Below are 24,458 nucleotides of genomic sequence, written 5' to 3'. Positions count from 1 at the left end.
AGTACAACCTTAGATGGCCTAAGAGCTTCCATTGGAGCAATGAGAAAGCTGGAAGATACAGGCAAGATTGGGTCATATTAGCAAAGTCAAAGATGATGGGGGGTTTAGCCTCTGGTTTGTGTTCTTGTCTGTATGTAACTATGGACTAGATCTTATTGTTGTTATTCGGGTGAGCTCTAGGTTTAACCACGTAGCTACAAAGGGTAGCATTTGTCTGAAGGTGCCTATTTGCCTGTACTGTCTTGTGTCAACACACAAAGATTACTTGGCTGCTATGTTATTTTGTATTTGTCTGCAAATATGATGGCAAAATAAATTATGAGACATGAAAGAATACCCTAAAATAGTAAAATCTGTTAATATGCACTTTCCATTCCATGTGGCTCTTGCATAATTTGGGCAGCAGTCTTGAATTAATTTTCCCCTGCACTTGCACAGTTGGAAGGAGCTATGACTGCAAAGCACTAGAGAAAATGCATGGGACATAAATACATTCTTTCTCAGTGTGAGAAAGATGCCCTTATTAGTTCAGTGTGACCTGCAGTGATGTAATGCAGTTTATTTTGGGCCTCATCAGACAAAGCAGTGAGCAGTCTCGCAGTTAAAACCCAATTATTTTAACTGACAGACCTCATCCTCTCCTACCTCTTACCCCGTGTCAGCTCACTAACAGGGAGCTATGAGTGTCAGAGTGATGCCAGTTCTGCCATGTGTTTTTTCACAGACTCAGAAGCAAAGGTCCCCTCTCCTGCTGAACTACAGGGCTGAGCAGCACCCGGAGAACAAACCAGTGCTAACAGCAACCTAAAAGGGCACAGATTTTTGTTGCACATCAGACAGCCCATAGCATGTCTGCCAGGCAACCAGAGCAAAGAAATAAAGCATCATCTTGAGGGCTTCTGGTGTCATTTGCTAAGCCCTTAATGTATATGGTCTTTAAGAAGATGCTCAGGCAGAAGGGAGTGTGAAGCTATATGTGAACCTCTTCCTTTGTTTTGCAAGCACATGGAGTAAAACCCAATGGTGGACGTGGCACAGGGAGGGGAGGTGTGGTTGTGTTAGTGGGATGATGGGTGGCTGGGGCCAGGCAGTGTCTTCTGGGCTGTGGTTGTTTGCAAAAAACTAAGAGGATGAGATCACAGGGGGAATGAAGGGAAGCAAAGAGCAAAGGAAGGTTATCAGGAATTTCCCCACAGAACACTTTTTGTCCTTTTTCGTCAGAAATTTTTGCAGGAAACGGCCAACTTCAGTGAATTCACAACTTCAAAATGCAATTAGAGAATTAACAAACTTATTTGCCCACTTCTCATTTGTGGGCAAGGAAAAAAGCACATTAAAAGTTTCAGGTCAAATTGCTGACATGAAAAGTGCCCAGTCAAATGGCTTGGGGTTTTGAATTGTGATATGTTGAGAGTTTCTGAGAGATTGACTTATTTCTGTTATATTCTTTAACCCCTCAGGAAGACACCCCCTCTTCTCCAGCCAGTAGCACTCCCTCCTCCCAGTTATTAGCAGAGCACAGCCTGGGGGTCTGGGAAGGGGAGCTGAGAAGAGGCGAGGGCTTTGAAGGGGAGGAGGGCTGCATCCAAGGGAGATGAGCATGGATATGGTTCAGTTCATCTGTGCTACAACCTGGTCTGATGGGATGTGGTCTTGAGGGTGGAACATGTCCATCAGACAGAACCAGAGGAGGTGAGAACCCATCCCAGCCCTACAAAAATGTAATGATGTTGGGAGGGTTCCATCTTGGGAAAGACTGGAAGCACATCTTCCATTGCCGTCGTTGGCCATGATGGCTCTCTGCCTTAGGAAAAGTAGGACTTTCACATGATATATTTGGCATTATAGCTGTTAAGAGTATGTGGAGCAATCATCAGTTAAATGCTGTGCTTTGGGGCTAGCAGAGCCTGCTGTGGATCTGGTGTGGGATCACTTTCTCTCACCCTGGAGGGGAGAGGAGTCATTGCTGGGCCTGCAGGCGCAGAGAACAGGGCATCTTCTGTGCAGTCAGCAAGATTTTTATGCTGCAAACCACTGGGGATAAAAAATGAAAGAGAGCATGCTGCTCAAAGGAGAGGCGTTTTCTCCAGCATCCTTTCACATACACATACTTACTGGTGCCAAGAAACCACTGCCCTGCAATACAGCCTTCTCAGGCTTGGCTGCAGCTCCCTTGCAGGGAAGGATGTTTGAAGAGAAAGAGAAATTGATGCTGGTGAAAAGGCTTAAAGAAAGAGCCATCTGCAAAGTCTCAGTTCGGGGCACTGTGGCAGTATCAAGGTCATGGCAGCATGTTGTTTCTGGATTCGGGCTTCCATGAGAGGTGCAAGAGAAGCAAGGGTGGTTTGTTTGGGTTTTTTTCCTTGCTTTATTTCTGCCTTGGCTGGCACGGATCTGAATTGCTTCATCAACATTTGGGCTGGTTTATGCTGGTTTAAGACTTTATCTGAAAGTCTTAATGGGGGAGACTGCTCTCTCCTTTTGGACCCATTCCATGGTCAGAGCATCACACCATGGGTAGTGAGATGCTCTTCCTTGTGCAAGCCCTGGTGATGTTTGATGAAATGGTACTGTGAGAGCAACTTGACATGGGCAATACAAAGCTGTTGTGTGAAATCATCTCCATGTAAGTGGGGAGAAGTGCCGTAGGTGCTTCCTGTAACATCCTTTAACTGCTGACAAGACAACCATGTGGAGTAAAATAGTCGAATCAAACCTCTATTCTTGCAAAGGTGTTATCAGCTAAATCAAGAGCTGCTTTTAGCACTGGGGAAGATTTGAGCCAGTTAATGTGTGTGGTCAGGACTGTAGCCAGCTGCCATCTCAGCTTCTCTCATGCATGAAGATTATTTCATCGTTTTTTCCCCAAATGCAGCCCACAAGCTTGGCTGATGTTCCTGTTTATATTTCCACCAACTCCAGGGAAGCTCTTCTGACTTTTTCCAGGTGAAGATCTGCGGGTGGTCAAGGTGATGCTGTGCTAAGCACTGTACAGATGCAGAGCAGGATGACAGTACAGTTGAGTGTGAGGTAAGAGCAGGCAGATGCCAGTCCCTTAGAGAATAGGAGGCAGCACCCCACTGCAAGGGTAGTTCTGCAAAACCAGGGATGAGGCTGATTTTTTAAGCATGTAAATTGTCCCATAGGCAAGAAAGAGCAGAGTGTTTAGCAACTGCAGGGAGCTACACCTGGCTGAAATTGTCCAAGATGCTGAGAAGCCAGAGGGGAGGACGGATGATGCTCACACAAGCTTTGGTTCCTTAGGAAACCGAGTTCACGAGAGCAATGACAGAAACCACATGATAAAAGCAACCATTTCTAGGCTTAGCATCAACAGCTTGCCGGGCTCAGACCACACACTGGTATGTGCCGTAGGAGAGCATGATGGTGCAAAACAAGGTCAGCTGCCCAGTATTCACCACTCAGCAGCAGTGCCTTATGAGGCATGGGTGCACTGGTGTGTACAGGAACATCCCGCTGCCTTTCAGGGTAGGGGTGTCTGACTGGTTTGGTGTGTATCTGAAATAATCTACCATCAATTTCTATGCTGTGCCCGTATACTGGTGTGGCTGCCAGTGCAAAGGCAGGTGTACCTGGTCACAGTGTGAGGCAATGTGCTGCCTGTCTTACATGACCTGACAAGGTATAGAAATACTTCAGCACTTTTATTTTTTCCCATTCCATCTTCTCTCTCTTCCCACAGTCCCTTAAGAGCTTACAGCATCTCCTTGCGATAAAAATAGCTTTTGGTGTCCACGTGGAGCTGAGCGGAACCACTGTCGCTCTGCCTGCCCTTTGTTTGAGGGGCTGCAGCACAAACTTGGAGGCAGCTCCCAGGAGTGCTCAGTACCAGAGCACATCTGCGACTGGCTTTGCAATAGCAGCTCGGAGCAGTTTGTAGTTGGGCCATAGGCATTTTGTAAGAAATATCGATTTATAATCTCTGCTACCTGTTCAGTGTTTTTAAGTGGTGGAGAAATCTCTGCAGAGCAGTTGCAATGGTTTGTATTAAATCCTTCCCCCAAAACCTAGTGATGTCCATGGAGGCATTTCTGGTGAGAGCACCGAGATTTGAAATGTCACTTCATAAATGTTAAGTTACATTAGACTCTGAAGGCCAGAATAAAAGTTTTAGAGCCACATAGTGCTGAAAAATTTTAAGTCACCTTTAAAGCCCAGCCTGCATCATGGGTCTGTAAAGTGAATAGTACCATACAAGTAAAGAGTTTATTTTCCCCTCATTCTGTTTTTTTGCTGGCACATTTCCCGTAATGCCAGTGCCTCTTGATTTACACCATATGTAGAAATTCAGAAGAATTCTAATTATAATTGGCTCTTCTGACGTTTTTTGAGTTGAACTTCTGAAAATACTGGCTACATCTGTAATCTTGATCCAAAGGTCTCAGTTTTTCAGGAGTTTCTGTGAGTGTAAATCTCTATTTAACTTCAATGCACACATGGCTCATGGGTGAACAGAGCTGTCAAAAGCCTTAGCAGGCCTTGATCTTAGTCAGTAGAGAGGAATTTTGAATATAAAGAAATCAGTTAATTTATTTCTACTTATGAGCCTCAAAAGAGGAGTCGCTGCTTTGCTTCAACAGCTGTTTAATGTCACTGTTATCTGATGCTAGTTGTAAAATGGATTAAATCCTCTTCTGTTGCTTCAAAGGCTCAAGTATTAGAGCTGGGCTTTGAGAGGAACTCTGGTATTTTCTGCTGCTGTCCTTCACTGATGGGAAGTGCTTGTTTTACTGATGCAGGGCTGCAGTGTGTGTTGGGAAGATGTTGCTGTCATGGGATCTATGGAGTATCCCTCACTGTGAGGTGCTTTTTGATACTGCTGTCTTAGCCCTCATCTCCCATCCCTGTAAGCAGATCCCTCACAGACCTAGAGATGGAAATAAAAAAATAACAGTAGTGGGGCTAAAAAGCAGCAAAAATCAGGATAGCTCAGTATGTTGTTGAAAATTCATGTAGACTTTTGTGCAGGAGAGATTTGGAGATGGAAGAGGAGATGTTTTGTGGTAGGAAATCATGACATTATTTCGCTGCAGTGTGTGCTGGTGCTCGGTGTGTGAGCTAGGATTGCATCACTGGTGCCTTCTGTTAAATCACAGTTTCCAGTAAATTCCCAGCAGTAGCTTCCAGTATTTGACTGAACCAAAGCATCAGGTTTGGCTCTTACTGGATTTCAGCAAAATTGTGTTACAAATCTCCCTGCAATTGATCCTGACCTTGTCCGTAAGATCTTCGCTGCTTAGTCCCAAAGTCTGGCTGCATTTTCACTCTCCCCAGCTGAAATCACAAGCAATTCTTCTGCTTGGCACTGATAGCCCCTTGCAGTTTGTGTTTGCGCCCTGATGGAGCTGGAGGTGAGAACTGACCTTAGAGGGCAGCTGGATTTATGTCTGAAAGAGGAGCCTAGGGCACAGGGATGCTGCATCTCTTTGTCATGGACCTCTGCCCTGTCTCGATGTCCCAGAGTATAAAATGATCTGACACCACAGCCTGCAGCATGTGGGGAGACTGTACCAGGGAATTCAGCTTCTTGGCTGAGTTTTGCAGCCTGCCATGAGCTTGGTACTGCACAAGCTCTGCCAATGCATCTCTCGTAGTGGTTGGAGCAGCAGGGAGCATGGTAGGGAGGGATGTGGGAGGACAAGCTAAGTGGCAGTGGGGCTCTCCAAAAAGGATGCAAATCTTATTGCTGTTTAAGAAGCATAAGAGTGTTTTTTGCATTTCAAGGGTGTCTAAGAGCATTGTGTGCAGATTGCATGCACACTCTCTGGGTGCTGGACAGATGCACTGGAAAAGCAGCCCTATTCTGGCGAGATTATAATCAAAGAGCACTTAGCAGAGGGCTGGGTATGTGAACGTCCAGATGGAAACAGCAAACCCTGTAGTTCTCTGACCTGGTTATCAAGGATACTGGAGGTTGATGTGCTGTTGTCAGGAGGGGGTTAAAGCATGAGTGTTGCTCCATTGAGCAACCTTGCCTGGCACAGAAACCTCCTTCTCATGCTGCTGAAGCCACAGAGAGGGCTTCTGTTCTCTGGGCACTGGCATCAGCTGCCGCCAGGCCATGAGTCACGCTGGGAGCCAGGCTCGGTGGGCACTGATCCCTGGGTGCTGCTGCCCCGCACCCCTGTTAGACATCTTACTTACAATGGGAATGGTGCTGCTTCAGAGCACTCGTGCTCCTGGGTTAAGTGCTGCTCAGTGTGCCTTACTTGGTGGGTCCAAGCCCCCACAGCTCGGTCTTTGCCATGCATGAGGTACAGCGTTAGCAGCCCCAGGAGCAGGGCAGGACATGATGCCCCAGCAGGTAGGTGCAAGGTTTGGGGTCTGCACTCGTGCTGTGAATTTTGGGTACAGAAAAGGAGCACTAAGGGCTGGGGTTCTTTTTTTACCCCAAATTTTTGTTTAATGGGAAGGAATAGTTTAAGCTGAAAGGCTCCGGGGAAAAAAAAATTAAACGGATGAAGGAGGAAGCTCTATGGCAAAGTACATTCAGCTGAAGCAGACAACACCATTTGCTGATGTACAGCCTCCTTTTCATGTCTTTCCAGTATAATCCTGCATTTAACATTACACAACTCCCTGTCAGGACTTGCTCCAAAAAACCTTTCTTCATCCTCTCCTTGGAGGTTTGACGGAAATGTAGTCATTGCTTTATAACAAACGACTGCTTCTTCTTCTTCTTCCTTGGCATGTCCTGACACTGCTCCTGCAGGACGCGGACAGGTGGGTGATGCTCTGCAGGTCACCTCTCCTGCTCTCTGCAGCCTCATCCAGAGCAAAAGCTCACGCAACAGCTTGTCTCCAGGGTGAATAAATATTGAGCCAAATTGCCTTGGAAGAAAAGGGATCCCTTTGAAAAAATTCAAGAAACCAGCAGCAGATACAATCCTCAGCCAGACTAATGGCATCTGCTGCAGCATCAGCGGTGAGTCCAGACAAGGAGACACACGTCCTCCTGGAAAGCTGCCTGTGTGTTCCTTTTCAGCCCTTGCTCAGTACAGCAACTTTGCAATACAAATGATTTAAACATCAAACACAGATGTTACTGCAGTAAAGACAAGGTGAATCAAAGAGCTGTTTAACAAACTGAACTAGGGAGAAGGATGCAAGGGGAGATCACAGTGTGTTTGTCTTACTATTGTTTTTTCTCCTGCAAGGGCAGCAGGCCTGTGACAGGGACCCGCACATGGCATCATTCCAGTGCCAGGATGCACTGACGTTTCAGCAGGGTGGGCATCATACAACCAGGAACTGGAGCAGCCTTTCAGTACCTTCCAGTAGTGTTTGGAAGTGCTGATTCAGAATCAGTGCAGTTCTGTTAAAATCAAAGGAAGATGCTGCGCCATTTCCCAGCCTTGCTAAGGAGACACTGCACAAAGTCACCACCAGAAGGCAAAACAAAAGGCTCCAAATGCAAAAGCTTTCCTTTTAGAGGTAACTTTGGTGCATTTTTAGGGATTTTTTTATACTTCTCTGGGCCATGGAGAGAGGCAAGCTACTGCTGTTCATGCTTTCCAGGAAATTCATGAACATTGCAGTGACAAAGTGATGGGGTGGTGATGGATTTTACAGATAGCGGCTGTAGGAAGAAGAACAGAGAGATACACCGATGTCTTCAGCTCCCTTAAAGCAGAAAAGTGTTTAGATTGCCAAAAATTGTGGGTGAGGACCTGTGGGTCCAAGCCGGAGCAGTGGAGGAGGAGAAGCGGTTGGCCAAGCAAGGTGTTGGCAGCTGGCTCTGGGGAGGGGATAGCACCACCGTGAGCTAAAGCTGGATGCTCACAGCTAGTTTAGGATCCAGCTGTAATTTTAACAGCTGGTTCTGTCAAGCTGCCTTCAGCATAGCTCTGATCCAAGCTTCTATAATTAGCCAAATAGCAGCAGCTATCATGCGAAAAGTAAAGTGGCAGCGATGCTCATTGTAGGGGAAGCAGAGTGGCAGGGGAGTGAGCCTTACCAAAAGGGTAAGGGCAGGCCCATAAAATTTTAAGCAGTTGGGGTTTGGTCTTTTTTTTCCCTCCGTCTAAGCACTTTATGCAAAATGTTTGGTTAGGTTTTTTCCCCTTAAAAAAGCACACCTAAGAAATGTTGTTTCATTTTGCATCATCCTTAACAGAAATGTTTACATCTGTCAACTCAAATCAGAAGCGTTCCATTTGTGGTCAGTTTGAGGTCAGTTGTATTTGCTAAATTAGTACCGTTTCTCATGAGTGAGATGGTCCGAGACCCTTCTGTCCCTGGATTCCATTGGTGGCTGAATGCACTGCCTGTGTTTTGGGATGTGCTCTGGATGCTCCCTTGAGATGCCCTGAGCTGTTGGTGCTCCCCGTGAGAGTTAGTCCACCCTGTGAGTATAGGCTATAGGATCAATAAGTGTGTGAAACACCCCAATTATAATTAGCATGAGCCACTTCTGTCCTTGAGCTTTCTCTATTTGAGATCAACCAACTCAAAATACTGTATTTTGATACTGCTCAGGCTGCCTGTTCCTGTAACCTTGGATTTTTACAGTCAATAAATGGATCTGCACTGATTGGAGAGAGCTGAAAAGAAGTATCAGGCTAGTTCTCCATGATTTTGATGAGAAGCATTTAGGGAAAGAGTAAAGGAACCATCCCTTTCTATTTCTGATGGTTTATGAAGGTAGTTCTTGGTGTTCTGGATCTCCTGGTGTTTCTTGGTGGTTTTATACTGTGCACGTTCATGTTCCCTATCTAGTGACACAGGACCAAAAGCCTGATGCATCATTCTTCTACTAATGAGAAGGGAGTGACTAGGAAGCAATACGATAACGAAGTACATGGAAAAGGCTGATTTAATGGCAACTCATCTTAGCTTAATTAAATTTCTATTAAAGAAAGATCCATTTTATGTTGGAGTCCTGCGCAGGGCCAGGCAGTTCCTCTCACCAGATACAAAATATTTTTTAAGAGTGAGGTCATGTCTTTTTCTGGAGTTTGCCAAAGATGTTGTTGAGCCTTAGATCAACCTCAACTGAAAAGCATGAACCCATCTCCATCTGCGTTTTCCCCCCTATAGTGAGCTTGCTGAGTTTTCACCTTTAAATCTCTGATGCAGAGAGAAATCTGCAGCAGAGTTGTCCACACTCCACCTCTTGCATGCTTACAGTGAAATCAGACCGGGAGGTGCATCCCCAGCTGGCTAGATAGGACTGGTTTTAAAAATACTGCTGCAGACACAGCAGCTACCTCGATGAGCCAGGTCCATTTTCATAACCAGGGCAGCCCTTGGGGGAAGCGGTTATGTGGCACATCAGTAACAAACAATATAGCCCCAAAATACCTAAAAGATGAGGAGGGTGCTCAGTGGGGAGTGAATTTCAAACTTGCATGCGTTGCAGAGACTAGAAGAAGAAATTTTAGTGTAGCAAAGTCGATGGGAGTTTTGGTCAATGATTTATTGGGACAGAATTTAGTCTTGATTTGTATAATTACAGGAGCTCATAAAGTGGGATCACGCTGCTCCAGGGGATGGGGGGGTGATAGTTTTAGAAAACCAAGGTGTGCAAATGTCCTTGTGTAACCCGGAGGCTGTGCTGCTGAATGTTCGTCCTTCGATAGCACAGCTGCTGGAGCATCCTATAGGAGCTGATTTCTGGGACAGCTGTAAAACCAGCAGCTAGGAGAGGAATGAGTCCTAAATTAAAAATTCCTCCTTTCTCTGCATAAAGCGATAGCTTTGACTGTAAATGTGTTGAGCACTCCATAATAGACAATCAGGAGCCGTTAGCACTGCAGCAGATGCGCTTGAAGCCATTTGGATTTCTCTTCAAAGCAAACAAAGAGAAATGTTATCTGCATGCGAGAATGGGTTTCCATGATTTATGGTTGCATGGCAATTCTGCCTATGTGGAGGGGTGCTTTATTCTGGGATGCCCTGGACAGAGGTTGCTAAAGCCATCTGAAGTCGGTGCTGAACTTCCCTGTTGGCTTCTGTAAAGCTCTGTTGGGGGATTAAATTAATCTCATCCTTGCTTGGATTGATCCATGTGAGCAGCTGCCCAGGCTGAGATTTTATTTATTGGTGTGTGTGAGACACCCATTTAAAACTATTCAGGACTTGAAGGATATTTTAGCCTGATCCCATGGCTGTGGTGTGAGGTTCTGCAGGATGCCTGTATGAAATTCAGACCTTCAGGTGGATCAAGCTAGGGACTCAGCAGCATGTAGGTTGGTGTATCCCATCTGTGGTGCATGTTGAGCTCCTCATCTCCAAGTCTTTCAGTGTCTTGCCTCTTTGCTTTCTGCATAGAAGTCAATGTGGTTACATGTGAAAGCTGTAGGTGGGTTCTCCCTCACCTTGCAGAGGTCCAGGCAGTGTGTGGGCAGCTGCCTGGTGTAGGATGGCGGCAGCGGTCCCTCTGGGTGCCAAGAAAGGTGCAATGCATCTTCCCATGCAGCTTTTGTGCAAATAACTCACAACAGCTGCAGCGAGGATTTTTTGGATCCTTTGTGTCTTACCCAAGGAGGATCCTGGTTTCTGGTTTGGGAATGGTTTGGCTCTCAAAATTCAGCTTCTGAAGTGTATTGCTGTACAGATATTATTATGACTTAGTACTGCGTGCCTGTCCTTAAATGTTTTCTCGCCCAGCTTTCCAGCTAAATCAGGCTTTGAGTGTGTTCCATGCTAGTAAATGGGATGAGCATTGCACTGGGAACCTCTCAACTTTCATCTGCCTTTTTGTAGTAAAAAACTGGCTTCAAAAAATCTCTGAAGGTTATTTACCTGTAACTGGATTTTTTCTCTGAGCAGCCAGCAGCTCCAAGTTGGGCATGTGGAAATGCCACTCGAAGAGGAAGCATTTGATTTCCAAGTACAATTAGATTCCACATTCAATTCTCAGTAACACAAGTGCAAAACTTCCAGTAAAGACATTTTCTGAAGCAAGAGGCTTTAACATGTCCCAGCAGATACAAACAAATTGCACTGCAGCAGCCAACTATTGCCTTACCTTTAATACATAAAAACTTGCTCAATAATTAAGTTACCATGGAAGTTTTTCTGTATCGACTGTCAATTTTAAGATAAACTGGTAAAAGAGAGGATGTGACTGTGTTCTCTACAGTGGACACCAAACCTGATATACCCACAGTGGTCAGGTGAAGACTTGGAATTGTATATTTTGGCATTTTCTCCTGATATTTGTTCCCATTTACAGGGGAAGTGAGTGTTCACTATGAGCTCAAGAACCACTCTACTAAAAGGAGTCTTTTCTTTGCTGAGTGTCCTTAGCACCACCTTACTTTGCTTGCCCAGAGGTTGTCACCTTCTGCTGCCTCAGTTTCCCACCTTTCATCCCACTGATGGCTTCCCCATGCCCTGTAGAGGCAACTCATGTGTCTCATTTATGCTGCACCCAGTCATCGTAAGGGGCAATGTGATCGCATCCAAGATACCTTCTGGAAGAATGAATGACTGTATTAATGTCTTTGTCACCTGAGAGCTACTCTGTAGGGAATCATAACATGTGATTAAAGGAGCCAGTTGAAAACAGCTTAGGAAGCTGGATTAGGTACATGATCTCTTATTATGGCTCCTTTTAGCTGACAACCCAGTGAAAGAAACGGAGTCTGGATTACATGGGGAAACATCAGACCTGACGAGAGTGTTTTCTGACTCTTAGGCTTAGTGGTGTCATGTACAATTTTAATCAGATTTAAATAGTGACAAACATCACAGGCTTAATGGATTTCAGCTTTATTATTGAGGCTTTGCTTAGAAGCAATTTGGATTTTCAGCTGTGAGCCAGCAATGCAAGTGTATTCATGATGACATTAAAAAGGACTGGGAACCCAAGGACCGACCTTGCATTTAAATATCACATGTCTGTATATGGGGACAGACCTTGTCTTCTTTCTGTCAACCTCAGGATCCTGATGTGTTGTTAAGCTCAGCCCCATGTTTTTTCCATAGAAGTGATGTATTTGGCTCCATTTCATGTATTGATCCCAGCAGCTGGGTAGCTGAACAAATTACTTTTTCCATTTCGAAGGCTTTGTTGCTCCAGATGAAGCAATGTGTGTTTGCAGTGATCTGGAGGGTTTGTTTCCCATGTTTGGCTTGGATGTCCTACACATGATCTGAAATGGTCTCTGTCCTTGTTTTAGGGGGCATTGGTCTCGTTGACCTTCCCATGGTGAGTCTTTCTTGGCTGTGCCAGTTTGAGGTGGTTTGTCTAGAGCATAAATAGTCACTGAGGACATGGACATCCATATTTCTGTAGAACCATGGTACTGCCTCCAAATCCAGTCTTTTGGGGCAGCTTTTTTACACTGTGGGAGAAGATGCCTTGCAAGACATCAATATGGAAGATCATTTTGTAAAACACAGTTGACTTTGCTCAGAGAATTGGTAATGGGAAACAACCTTGTATGTATAGCACTCAGGGATTGACTGTCTAGAGTTGTCAGATGCAAAAGTTACCATCTCATGACAGTCGGTCATTGAGGTCTGTTCCGCTGGTTGGTGGTCCCAGTCTTGCACGAACAGGAAGAGGGGGGAAAGGGGAACATCGATGCTTCTTAAGTTCCTCTTAGGAGCAGCATGTGGCATTGTTCCCTTTATCAGTAAAGGGAAACCTGTGTGTTCCTGCTGTCTTGTGTTTTCTCTGCCACCTAAAACCACTGACCTAACATTTCAGCTACTTCCAGCTCTGAGCTGAGCATTAATGATGTTTTCCCTTAGAAGGCCAAGGAGGTGTCTGTAAGGTGTTATCTCAATCATCTACAAAATCCTGGCTTTCTGTCTGATGTAGCCATTCAAGTGGTAATTGCCTCTGATTAAGTCAATCATTTGCAGAGTGAGTGGGTTAATTGGGTATTGTGGAAGTAGTCAATCTAATCAGCTGCTTGCATCCATAGCTGAGGCTCTACAATGCAGCAGGACAATAATTGTTTTATGAGCTCCTGGAAGGCAGCAGAGGCAGACTGAATGGCAACAGGAAACCCTTCTCTGCAAAATGGCCTTTAGGAAAGGTAATTTGGATGCTAAGTGCTCATTAAGAGAGGACTGATTGATTAAGAGCTGCGAAATTCTTAGTTCTAAAATGTGTGTGCATGAGAAAATGGTTGGAGTGGGTGTTGGTGTCAGGGTGGGGCACATGGGAGGTCTTTGGCTGGGTGAGATGTGTTGCCTTAGAGGGCATAAAGAGTTGTCTTAAGGGGAATGAAGGGAGATCACTCTCTTCTTCTGCCTGCAAGACAGTGTCAAGTGAGACATGCCAGGCACCCATCCTTACATAAGGTGGACCAAGAGCTTACCTCTCAGGTGTCCTTCTAGGAGCAAAGAGACTGGTTTGCAGGATCACTACATGCGTTCTCATTTCCTCCTTGCTGAGGTTTTTATTTCCAAAGCACTGTGCTTGAGGAGCAGCAGCAGCTCTTGGTGGCTCCTCACCTGGAGAGGTGCAGGAGAGCACCTAGGGAAAGGGATGCCTGTCACATCAGCAAGCCTCCAAGGTCTCTTCTGCCTCCTGCACGTGTGGATGCTGTCATTTCCAGTATGCCTGTATCTGCACTGCTGAACATGTAACCAGCAGGAAGTGTGTTTATCCGGTGATGACTGCAGAATTATTTTCAGGGAGGTTATAAGCTCCTCAGCACAGCTGCAGACAGGAAGGAGGGGGGGGAAGCAAGCTGCTGGTGCTGTGCAGCAGAGCAGAGGAGTGATCACAGTCTTGACTGCAAGCTCTACATTGTTTGGCCAGCCTTGACACCTCTTGCAGGGGGACTACTTTATGTATGGGGAGGATGAGTTTGTCTCTGGACAAACTGTTTTCACTCCATGAGAAAACTTAGTATTCCTTTTTTATTGGCATGCAAATGCTTAAAAAATTCAAATTGAAGTTTTTGAAATGTCTGGATTTGTGGCTGAATGCTACAGAAAGAAATATTATTACTTAGAGCAATCAAACTAAATTATTTACACTGACACAGCCAAACAAGAGGTGTACAGTTCTTTTTACAACAATATTCAAAGTCCAGTCCGTATGGAAACCTTAGAATATACCACCTTCTCCATCCAGCCGTCTGACTAGGGACAGTGTGGTTCATTTCAGAAGGAATATCCTTCTGACTCTTTGTTTTAAAATGAGGTTGTGACATTGGTGTCAGTGATAATGTGGGATGTCGGGGATTCACCACTCAACTGCTCCAAATAATTATGCAATTTCTTAACCTCCGAGAAAAAGCAGGCACATCCTCTCCAGTAAGTACCTATATAACCTGCTCTGGTTTAATTAACATCTTACAATGTTGATGTAGCAGACTACTCGGCTTCTGACATACAGAGAAGTGGCGATATATACCCTGCAATTTTAGTAGTAAAGCAATGTCATATTTAAATCTCCAAAACTCTGAATTGGGGTCAAAACACTTAAACTACTTAGAGGAAAGGAAATCTACTTCTGTAGGCGGAAGCGTCCTGCATGAACTCTAGGAAAATGTGATTGCTCTTGGATTACACACAAGTAATTTTTTTTTTTCTCCTGTGTCAGCCTCCCATGCTTTGTCTTGCAGTGAGACAAGAAGGCAAGAAACAACACAGTGATGAATTTGAGTTTGGGGATGGTATTGGCTCTGTTGCTGTGCTTGGTTTCGGATACACTAACATGTTTCTCCTAAAAGCCTTGGACCAGACCTCATATTACTACAGCCCTAGAAATGTCATGGAAACAAGCAGTTCTGATGCCTCTTTCCAGGTTAAATTGCAAAATAAATCACCAAAGCAACTGAAGAGCAGGTGTGGTTTAATTCCAAGTTTATAATACTTTACTAAGGATCACAGAGAGCAAAATCCATGTATGTATTTTTTTTTCCCCCCCCAAGCCAGTGGGTCTGATTGCCCTCCTTGCAGGAAGGTTTTATTCTTTGAGAACCAAGGTTGAAACTGAAAGAGTCATTTTGAGTACTTCCTATAATGCACATTCTCAGACACCAAAAAACCCGTCATTAACTAAGCACCATAACGGCTTTCTGAGGTGGGGAAGTAGCGATATCCCTCCTCTTAAAGAATGGGGAACTTGAACAAATTGCTGGCGAAAGTCGGATGGAAATACGGTGTCTCTATTAGGTTGTCTTGATAGCAAATTTCTCTCCCTTGATTCCTCTGCGGCCTCTCACACAGCAAGAAAGCTGGGCTAGGCTAGAGTACCCAATGGGTTCTGCCAGTTTTAGATGCCTGGCTTGGAGGAGCTCCAGCCACTAGCTCAATGGAACTGACACAAGGCCATGCAGTATTTTCAGTCAGCCAACGTGGTAACCCTGTTTTCTTTGCCCCACAGAGTTTTAACAGTGGCAATGAAGTGAACATGGAAGTGACAGTTCCTCATTTTACCTTGGAAAATACATAACGGGTCAAAAACACCCATTTGGGCTATGTGATTTCAGGTTATATTACGTGCCATTTGTTGGCTAATTTTGTCACAACTGCTTGGTGGTTTTTTTGCAAGTGTCATAGGTTTGTGCCAGAACTGTCTACAAAAGCAAGTGGTTGGGGTTTTTTTTTCTTGGTAGATGGTTGAAGTGGTACAGAAAACCTGACAAAAAACAGCAGCATGTTAGCAACATAAGAGTGGTATTTGTAAAGGGTGCCCATAGGTGCTTTCTAGCTGGTCTTCACCAGGTAGTCCTTTCCACAGGCATGGTTGGGTGGTGGTGATCAAGAGGGATTGATGGCAGGCAGCCGCATCCCTCATTCTGTGCCCTGAGAGAGGAAGAAAACATGTTGGCAATACAATGCTGCATGGTCCAACAGCAGCAATCAGCAAGTGTAATAGGACTAGCAGCCATTTAGCTTCAGCATAAGCAGAACAGCCCTTACTAAGATCTGAATTCAGCCAGATACCTCTAAATACAAAGCTGTTGCTAAGGTAGTGCAGCTCCCAGAGACAAGGAAGAGATGGTTTAGTTCTCCGACTCCTATGCCCTCCAGTGTGGGATCTGTTCCCTGTTCAGACTCCTGCAGTTTTGTTTCTCAGTGCCTTCTCTATCTGTTTTCACAGTCCTTTAGACCAGGACATTGAGGACACATCTTGTTGACATACTGTTTGCCTGGAGAACCCAGATGGGTTCATGTTGGGTTCAAGTCCAATTCATAGTGGTTTGCATTGATCAGTGTTGACAAGGATGCAGGCAGAAGGTTTGGGCAGAGCAGAGGAACAGCTCCTGAGGATGCAGCCCTGGAGGAAGGAATGGAGATAAAAAAACAAAGGAAAAGAAGCAAGAAAAGGATTTATGAAAATCTGTGCTGAAGTACAATGAAATTAGCAGCTGGCTTTGTCAGAGCAGCCAGGAGCTCTTTTGCAGAAGCAATCTGTCTGGGAAGAGCCAGCATGTGAACTATGGAAAGAGATAACAGTTTTGTTGGTTTTGGTTTTGATTCTTCCTTGGAGTGGAATTTTTGGATACTGTGTTTTGCCACAAAAGGTTGGAAAGAGAAGATCAAAATGATGAAATGTCCCAATATGAAAGGGCAGGGAAAGCTGTTTTTCCAGCCTGACTTTGACACTGGCTCACAGTCTTGTCCTGGGCAGCTCACCAAACCTCTCTGGGCTTCCCTCTCTTCATATATAACCATTACAATGCCCATCTGCCAGGGGTAAGCATTAGGTAGACTTTACGGATTTGTAATTTTTTGAGATCCTCTTTGAGGAAACGCAGGGTAATTTTATCTTTTGTTTCTTAAGTGCTAAGAAATATGCCAAGAAAAGTGCTAAGAAATATGTTGTGGCGGGGAACAAGTTTAATAAATAATGTCTGCAGCATCCTTCGCCATTCGGATGTTTGTAATGCAGCGCTTGAATGAGTGGATGAGACCCACAGCCCAGACTTGTGGAGTTGCTCTGAGGTGGAGCTGCTGAGCATTGTGTGCCTGGTGTGCTCTGCTGAGCTGAGCAAACCCCAAGTGGGGATTTCTGAAGGAAAAGATGGGCTTTCCTTCTGCATCACCCTGCATTTGCATTTGGAGATGTCACTGTCCTCTTTGCATTCTCTCTCTTCTCTCTTGTTCGACACTGATGTCCTCTCTTCCAAACCCACTTCTCTCCAACCCCCTACGAGGTGTTAGTGTTCCCCAAATGTCAGGCACAGAGGGGCAGCAGAGAGGCTCTGAAACCATCTCTGCCATTTAGTGAAGTGAATAGAAATGGCTGTCGAAGTATTCTCTCATTGCTCCAACTGGCTTGGCATTAAAAATCAGCACCCTTCAGGAACAGAAACTGTCCTGTCCTGTGGTTTCTAAACCTCACACTTTGAGTGCAAGCTGCTTAATGTCTCGCTATTCAAGAGAACAGTGGGCAGTCGCCCGCCATCAGAGTTCCAGCAGTATCTCTGCTTCACGTTAAGCAAACCTTGCATTTTACAAACATATGAGCCGGGCATCATCTACTGCCTGTCTGTCTCCTGTCACAGAGACCTTATTCCTATTCAGCTCCATCATGTACAGCCTGCTACGGGGTACATAGTGGTTTTGCTGATAGAGCCTGGCAGGTAGCAGTATCTGACTCTGAATCAGTCAGAGCTTTGGTTCCCCAGCAATTGAATTCCTACCACAGTGGTGATATGAGTGCATCAGCCCAGGCCTTTCCCGCGCTGTTTTCAGACGAGTCTGCCCTTGGCTGGGTTTAGTGGCTTTTTTGTCTGCTTCCCCTTCTCAGACTTTGGATAATCCTGCTCCTTATGGTTTCTTCTCTTTCTGATACTGCAACTGCCTTCCAATGGGTTAGTCATGTCTTCTCGCTAGAAAAAGTAGATAGCAAGCCCACAGTTGGAATATGATTGAATTGGTGGACCGAAATAGCTCATTCTGCTCCTGGCTTTGGGGAAGTCTCTCGCAAGGTGGATGGATAGACCAGAGAAGGAGCTTCAGACTTGTCATTCCCCTGATGTATTCAGTATTGGTCCTCTGGGTTACTGGACTGACATATCTGGATACAGCTGCTAGTGCACATGGGTGACAATGCTCTGTTTGGGATGGAGCACTTGTCTCACGCTGGAGGGATGGGAGGGCTTGGGGGTAGAAGGATTGTGCAGACAGTGGCGTGGCATCACCAGCTTGCTGTGGCCATGGGATAACTGAGGGTTCGGGCTGTCCTGTCAGCATCTCTGGGCAGTGACATGGGCTCAGCTACTGCTGGGTCTGTCTGAGGAAGTATTTGGTGTAGGACTTCGTAAGTCTAGATGGAAGTGTGTGTGTGTGTGCATTTTTTCTTGCTTTAGGTTTTTGTGTCATGGAAATATTTTATACCACTTACACCTGTACTGTCAGTGCTGAGGAGCTGGTTGAGGGATTTTTCTGCGTCTTTTCATCTGTAGTTTAAATCAATCCTGTATCAGGATGGGCAAGTGAAAAGTGGGTTGAATGAGGAAATTCTGCACACCACTGGTTTGTAGCAGGCAGGTGAAGGAAAGGTTTGAATATGCCACATATGCACATTAAGAAAAAAAAAAAAAGTTTAGCTACTTATTTGAAAGTTGTTATAAAACATATAAGTTTTAATTTTAAAATCCTGGCTCCTGAGAGGCAATAACAAAAAATCAAAAAGGGATGAAACTAAGAGATACAGGGAACACTTTTTTCTGTGTGACTTTTGTATAATTGTATCTTAAATAAATGGAAGATGACCATCAAACTGCTCTGTTAGTATTCACAAAACTTGTACTGGACAGTTCTTGGCTTTTCTTGGCTCTGAAGCATTTAGGCATCAATTAAACTTGTGAGGTAAGTTGGGCACTGTGGCTGCTGCAGGAGGTGCTGGCAGGGATCAGCTGTAATTGTTTTTCTGATTTGAGCAGTTAAGATTTTTCTATGCTTTTTTTCTCTGTTTCTGGCTGTTTTGAGTTTTAAATAAAGCATGTGTGTTTTGAACAGTGTTCTTCCTTAGCAGCAAATCTGCCCGTGGAGCTGATATCCAGGGAGAGCAAAGAGGCATGGGATGGCCAACCAGGCTGGAGGGGAGAGAGTGCTCAGTGGCTTTCTGAACCAAAGTACCCTGAAGTCAGTGGGAAGAACTGCAAGCATTTCCCCTTTTTCCATGTGAAAAATGTATTTGTGGCTTACGCTGATACAGCCATCTGCCCTGAACCATTTTCCCTGCATGCACACACTGTTTTCCATTTTTCAGCAGCATCAGCAGAGGAGGGCAGATCTCACTTGCCTTTACCTTGCTCCAAAACTGCTACTTATGTAGGTTGAGCAGCATCCCTGGTGCCAGGAGCTGTGGCAGGGGCTGTTATTTGGGAGTCCGTGCAGGGACACTTTGCTCCTCAAGTCTTTGCCTATATGGCAGCCCAGGATGCACAGCAGAAATCCTTTGCCTGCCACATTGTGGTGTCAGAGCGGGCACACCTGAAGCACAAGCTGTTGGAAAAGAGCAAGAGTGGAGTGAGAAGGGAAAATCTGAAGGAAAAGGCCTCTTTTGTTCATGTCTTGAGCAATCCAGCCACATGTTTTATCTGCTTGGTTTTGAAGCCAAAGCTCTTCTTTTCTTTACCGTATTTTTTTAAATACAATGCTTTATCCCTGGTTCACAGCAATTGCTTTCTGCTGCAGGGTACCGAGAAGGATTTCTGTGGAAGAGGGGACGTGACAACGGGCAATTCTTAAGCCGAAAATTCGTGTTATCAGAGAGGGAAGGTGCACTGAAGTACTTCAACAAAAATGACGTGAGTACCTGGGGTTGCTGTGTGCAGACAGGGGATCACAACTGTAAGAGCATCTTTGAACAAATAATACTTAGGCCACCATTTTATTCATACAGTTCTCATAAGACCTGAGTCCCCAGTTGCTCCAGGACAAGGGCACAGCTCAATACTCACTTTAGTAGGGTTTGCTCTTGGTCTACCGCAGTCATGGTGAGACACCCAAACTGGCAATTTTACAAGTTCCTGCTCTGTTGCCCTTTAAAATTGATAAGGCTTTTCTGAAACCACCAGCAAAGGAGTTTTCCTCAGCCCTGTCTCTGCATCCTCCAGCTGACATGGGTTTCGTATTTATGGCTAGCTTGTGATGAAAGTATCACCACCTCGCAGTGGTAGCTGTGGTCTGAAACTTCCTTTGCATGGCATGGCATGCAGTCCAGAGGGAAAGCTCTCTGGTTTCTCTGTTCCAGTATCAAGCAGTGTGGAAGCATTTGTCTTCTTCCTGAGAGCATGTTTCATTTATTGTAAGTGAGAAATGGAGCTATTACCAGGAAAATTGCCTTCATGATGAATGGGTAGACACTCTACTATTCTGCACCATGTAATGGAGGAAGGCAAGGTGTTTTCCCTGACATTTAGTTCTCCCCTGAACATCACAGCCGAGAGCAGCCCAGACTGAGCCGCCAGCCAGTTTTCTCAAGTAGTTGATGCAGTCATAGGGTCATGATGAGCCACCACGTGCAGAGGAGGAACATAGAATCATAGAATCATAGAATCGTAAGGGTTGGAAAGGACCTTAAGATCATCTAGTTCCAACCCCCCTGCCATGGGCAGGGACACCTTGCCCTGAACCACGTGGTCCAAGGCTCTGTCCAACCTGGCCTTGAACACCGCCAGGGATGGAGCATCCACAACCTCCCTGGGCAACCCATTCCAGTGCATCCAACATCCATCCACACTTCTCCACACTTGGCAGCCAGCTTCAATAGCACCTTCTTCTCCTTCAGCTTGGTGTGGTATGGTGCAATGGCATCTTGAGGTTGTGAGACAACCAGTCATTACTGAGGGAGAAGTGAAAGTCCCATTTAGTGGCTATTGATGGCTCCAGTAGTTTAAAGCTGCTTTGCTTTGTTGTTGACCATTACCATGGTGGAAATGGCAATGTCTAGATCCATCCTCTTTGCTGGGACTTCCCCAGGGTCACCCAAAATGGCTGTTTGTCCACGGCAAGTCCCCAAGTTTCCAAAACAGCACTAGCATCTCCACCAGCTCAAGGACTTCTGTGTGGTGCTGGGGACCATGGCACTACTGCATGATCTTCTCTTGTCCCCTGGCTGTGCCCTAAATCTGGTGTTACCAAGAGCCGGATCTTTATTTTTTGGGATGTTTTATTCATGCTTGCTTGTTCACTTCTCAGCGCAGTCCTGAAAGGGCAGTAAAGTTCTAGAGATGTTTTGTAGGAAGACCAAGCACACTACAAAGTTCAAGTGAACTGCCACAGAGGTGCGGTTGGTGTCTGGGAGGGCCTGATCTAGGCTCAAAATTGGGCTAACCCACCCAAGAGGTGGGCTATAAGGTATATATTTGTCCTTCTAAATAGAAATTTCCCAGTTTGGAGGTTAAGAGGACGAGGAGAGTCAGAAGCCAATGGCTCATGTGAGAGGATAGGACTGGGGGGATGTGGACATGATGCCCTCTGATAGCCCAGCACCCAGGTCTGAAGTTGGCAAAGGGGATAATCCTCCATCTTCTTGGGAAGGATGAACTGGCTGTGGGTGCTTGAGATGCAGAAAGCAGCCTGGCCTGTTAGTTAGCAGTCTGCATTTTTCTTTGGTCTGGCTGAATAGTTTTCTTTCTTCTTTGGTAGTGCTTATCCCAGTGTAAATGCTGGTCACTTGTCATTAGGTAAAGAGGCTGGAGAGATTAGGAGTCAGGTGATGGTTGAACAGATGCATGGTGAAGATGCTTTTCTCCATAGGACAACATCCCATCATAAGAACTGGTCTGTCCATCTTGCTGCTGGGCTGAAACCTTCCTGCCCTTGAACTCTGCTGGATTTTGCAGAAGAGCAGAGGATTTTTCCACGCTGGTAGAAAGCACTCACTGACACCCGAGCAAAGTCTTTGATATCTCATCACCAGGCAGTTTTGTGGGCTGGAAGTTTTTTTTTGGGGTTGGTTTTTTTTTTTTTTTTTTAGCTAGTGGTCTCAATCAGGAGGATTTTTCTGACCAAGTGAACTGCTTTCTGGTTTGAAAGCCAGTTCTCCAAGTGTTTGCTTACTCAGCTGTGTTTTCCAGGCAAAAGAACCCAAAGCAATTATGAAGATTGAACATCTAAATGCAACTTTCCAACCTGCAAAAATCGGGAACCCACACGGACTGCAGATCACTTACTTGAAGGACAATAGCACAAGGAACATCTTTGTCTATCACGAAGATGGCAAGGTGAGAGCGTGGAGGTAACTAGAAGGATTGGGTTGTGGTCCTGGGGATTGATGTTGAGGTCCCAGCCCTCCTGGAGGAGTTTGCAGTGGATGCCATCTCACAGCCTTAATTTTCAGCTCTTTCTTCCCTCCCCCAAATATTTGGGAATCCCCATAAAATACCATCAGCGCTGGAGTATCCACTAAATCAGCACCTAAAGCTGTCATGTTCACATCGCGTCTACTTTCCTCTGGCTGTCATGGTGCCTGCAGCCTTTTTGTTACATCCTCTTCAGCACCCTGCCTGTCAGAGAGGCTTTCTGGGGACAATCCCTTGTGGACCACAGGGCAGAGATTTGCGGGATTGTCTCAGTGCACAGCCTGTTCTCAGCTGTTCACCCAGGCACGGCAAGCCAGGCAGCCCTGCTGGGGATAAACAGTCTGTGCTCAAAGCAGTCGTTGTGCTCCAGGTTGTATAGGTCAGTAATGCCACAAAACCCAAAATACTCTTCACTTGTGAATGAGCAAAGCTGATCTGCCCTGTGCTGCTGCTGAGGCTCTGATTGTGGTGGAGCCGGATGATGCCTGTTGTGCTCACAAGCTGAATGTGGCTCCTGTGTAGTGCAGGCACTCCTGGCAGGAAGCAATTAGTGCATCAGGATGGGTTAATTAGTGGCATGGCATGGTTTTGTACATGCAGATAAATGTGCATGTAATATGCGTGTGTGTGCATGCATATATGCATATAATAGACATACATAATAGATGGTCAGCCTGGCTGGCCTCTCACACCCTGCAGCAATGCGGGGTCTCACTCTGTGTGTTTGCAGGTCCCGGGGAGCTGTTCTGGCAGGAAGATGTGTCTTTGGCTCTGGCTATTTTAAAGGATGTTGTTGTGGTCCGTTGTTAGCACTTACCCACCACCAGATGTACAGAGCCAGGCAGGGTGAACCTGAGGCACCCGGTGGAGCTGGAGACCGATCCTCTGTGTGGGGTGACTCCTCTGTGCAGACTGCCTTTGTCCTGGAGGCACCTGAACTGGTGCTTCTTGCCAGGGCTGTCCCTCCTGTGGGCACAAGGCTGGAGCGACCCTTTACCTGCACTCAGATCTGCATCTGGATGTGGGAGGAAGGAAAGCTGCAGAAGTGGGTTTCCCCGCTCTGAGCTCCTATCCTATCCTGAAGCTCCCTCTGCAGGACCTCTAACAGCCATGGCTGGAGCAGCTCAGATAGCTGCAGTGAGCTGCTACGAGCCCTGGGGTTACCATCACCAATGGGATGCTCAAAGATGGGCTGAGTCTCCAGGAAAGGCCACCCTTTAGGGTGCAAACCAAGATCTTTGCACGTTCTCTGGATAAATTAGCAAAATGCTCTTTCCCAATGCTCTTCCTTTTCTGAGCCACACCAGGAGGTTTCAGGATGGGAGGAGGTGGCATGAAGGACAGAGCAGCAGCAGCAGACAGGCTCATTGCTTGAGCTCCAGGGCTGGATGAGCTGGAGGTACGGTGAGAACAAGTTGTATTTTATCTGGGGTTGTCAGTCTGAGACTATCACGGCAATGTGGGTGGCTCTGGTACAGGATGGAGACTGGAGAGACACCAAGATGGCATGCGGAGGCGGGGTCTGTGGTGGCACTGCAAGCAGGCCAGAAGGAAGCTGAGAGCCTGGAAAAGCCATTTGCAAAGGTGCAGGGCAGGAGTTCATTTTCTCTGCTTGCTGTGAGGCATAACTCAGAGAAAGGAATCTCCGCTAAGGAGGTGATGAGACAGCACCTTCCCGTCTGAAAACACTGAGCAGTTTAACATCAGTTTACTACATCAGATGTAATCCCCTCGCTCTATCTGTGGCATTGTTCGTAAGTATACAGGCAGAAGAATTTTAGCAACTGAGCCTTCTGGCTTTGCATACCCAGGTATAGGTTTGTATAAAGAAAGGTGGTGGAGTCGCTTCCTCCAGTAATGGATGATCAATATTCTGAGAAACAGTCATCTGCTGGAAGCCAGTGAGGGTTTCAGTTTCTGCTTTTTCTGCAGGGTGAAACCCTATCTCACGTCACAATCAAGGAGGAGACCAGCATATATGTATGGAGATAGATATATATATATATATGTCTCTATCTCCATATCCATCCAGTTGGTGACTGTATGAAATATCAACACCTTAATATTGCACATTATTGCTCATTAACTCCAGCCTGGCTTGATCATAATTTTCCTCAGGAGCCGCTTCCTCTTGCTGACACTCTTCGTGCAGCTCTCTTGGGTCTGCTTAGCTGCTTAGGGTAGGAAAGCAAGTGATAAAGAAGTAAAACCTTAGACAAGTAGGTCAGAGTTTTCCAAAACATTGTTCCTGTATGT

At 45.7% G+C, this 24,458-nt stretch overlaps 1 protein-coding gene across 2 annotated transcripts in view; it reads left to right on the top strand.

Moving 5' to 3' along the window:
- The window catches only part of ADAP1 (ArfGAP with dual PH domains 1), a 58,884-nt gene that overhangs the window by 28,237 nt on the left and 6,189 nt on the right, over positions 1–24,458 (top strand). For both annotated transcript variants that reach the window (XM_030482566.1, XM_030482567.1), the window contains 2 exons: positions 19,591–19,703; positions 21,978–22,124. In XM_030482566.1, the coding sequence (XP_030338426.1) occupies positions 19,591–19,703; positions 21,978–22,124 (260 nt within the window). The remainder of the gene's footprint in view (positions 1–19,590; positions 19,704–21,977; positions 22,125–24,458) is intronic.

The sequence above is a fragment of the Strigops habroptila genome, chromosome 4 (assembly GCF_004027225.2).
Source record: "Strigops habroptila isolate Jane chromosome 4, bStrHab1.2.pri, whole genome shotgun sequence".
In the NCBI taxonomy this organism is placed as follows: Eukaryota; Metazoa; Chordata; class Aves; order Psittaciformes; family Psittacidae; genus Strigops; species Strigops habroptila.
This window is presented reverse-complemented; position numbering and strand designations above follow the sequence as displayed.